At 68.7% G+C, this 664-nt stretch overlaps 1 protein-coding gene across 1 annotated transcript in view; it reads right to left on the reverse strand.

Annotated features, from left to right (window-relative positions):
- Window positions 1-394, reverse strand: part of MEX3D (mex-3 RNA binding family member D) — an 8297-nt gene extending 7903 nt beyond the window's left edge. Inside the window, exon 1 of the mRNA XM_077760606.1 lies at window positions 115-394. Within this exon, the coding sequence (XP_077616732.1) occupies window positions 115-394 (280 nt within the window). The remainder of the gene's footprint in view (window positions 1-114) is intronic.
- Between the last annotated feature and the right edge of the window lie 270 nt (window positions 395-664).

Consider the following 664-nt stretch of genomic DNA (forward strand, 5'->3'; position numbering starts at 1 on the left):
GCACCCCCTCTCCCGTCTCCCCCCTGGCCCCGGGGCTGCCCAGGTGGGGGTGCTGGCCGAGCCCGCGCCTCCGCCACGTGGGGGGCGGTGTTTCCCGGCTGGGGGCGCCCTGACCTGCGGGCTCGCAGAGCAGCCCGGCGCGCCCATCCCCAAAGCCGTCGGGCGCCCGCGGCCCTTTCTCCAGCGGCCCCTCGGGGTCGGGAAGGAGCCCTTGTCGTTTTCCTGTGCGGTTTCTCTCGATAAATGGGCTGGGGGCGGGCTCGGGGCGACCCAGCCCGGGCTTCTGCCTGGCGGTGGAGCCTCGGGCGGAGGACACCAGTCCCCCGAGGTGGGAGAGGGGACGCCCGGCGCTCTCCCCCGCTCCGGACCGGGGTACCCCACCCCCTCGCCCCATGTAGTGCCTGAGCCGCCGCCTCCCACCTCCTGTGCTCTCCCCACCCCTCGGACTTCCCTGACAGGCGCCCTTGACAGACGCCTGGTGCCTGTGCCTGGAACCCTTCACCACCCTGAAAAGTCCTTCCTGACCCCCAGGTTGACATTCAGCCCAAGTTCCTCTCTCAGGGTCCCAGACTTCTCTTTTGTGCACTTGGACACTCATGGGTATTTATTTAATTCATAATAACTTATGTCTAGTGCCCTCCCCGCGGGACCAGGTGCCTCCGGG

The sequence above is a fragment of the Crocuta crocuta genome, unplaced genomic scaffold (genome assembly GCF_008692635.1).
Source record: "Crocuta crocuta isolate KB4526 unplaced genomic scaffold, BGI_CrCroc_1.0 scaffold443, whole genome shotgun sequence".
NCBI classification, from domain to species: Eukaryota; Metazoa; Chordata; class Mammalia; order Carnivora; family Hyaenidae; genus Crocuta; species Crocuta crocuta.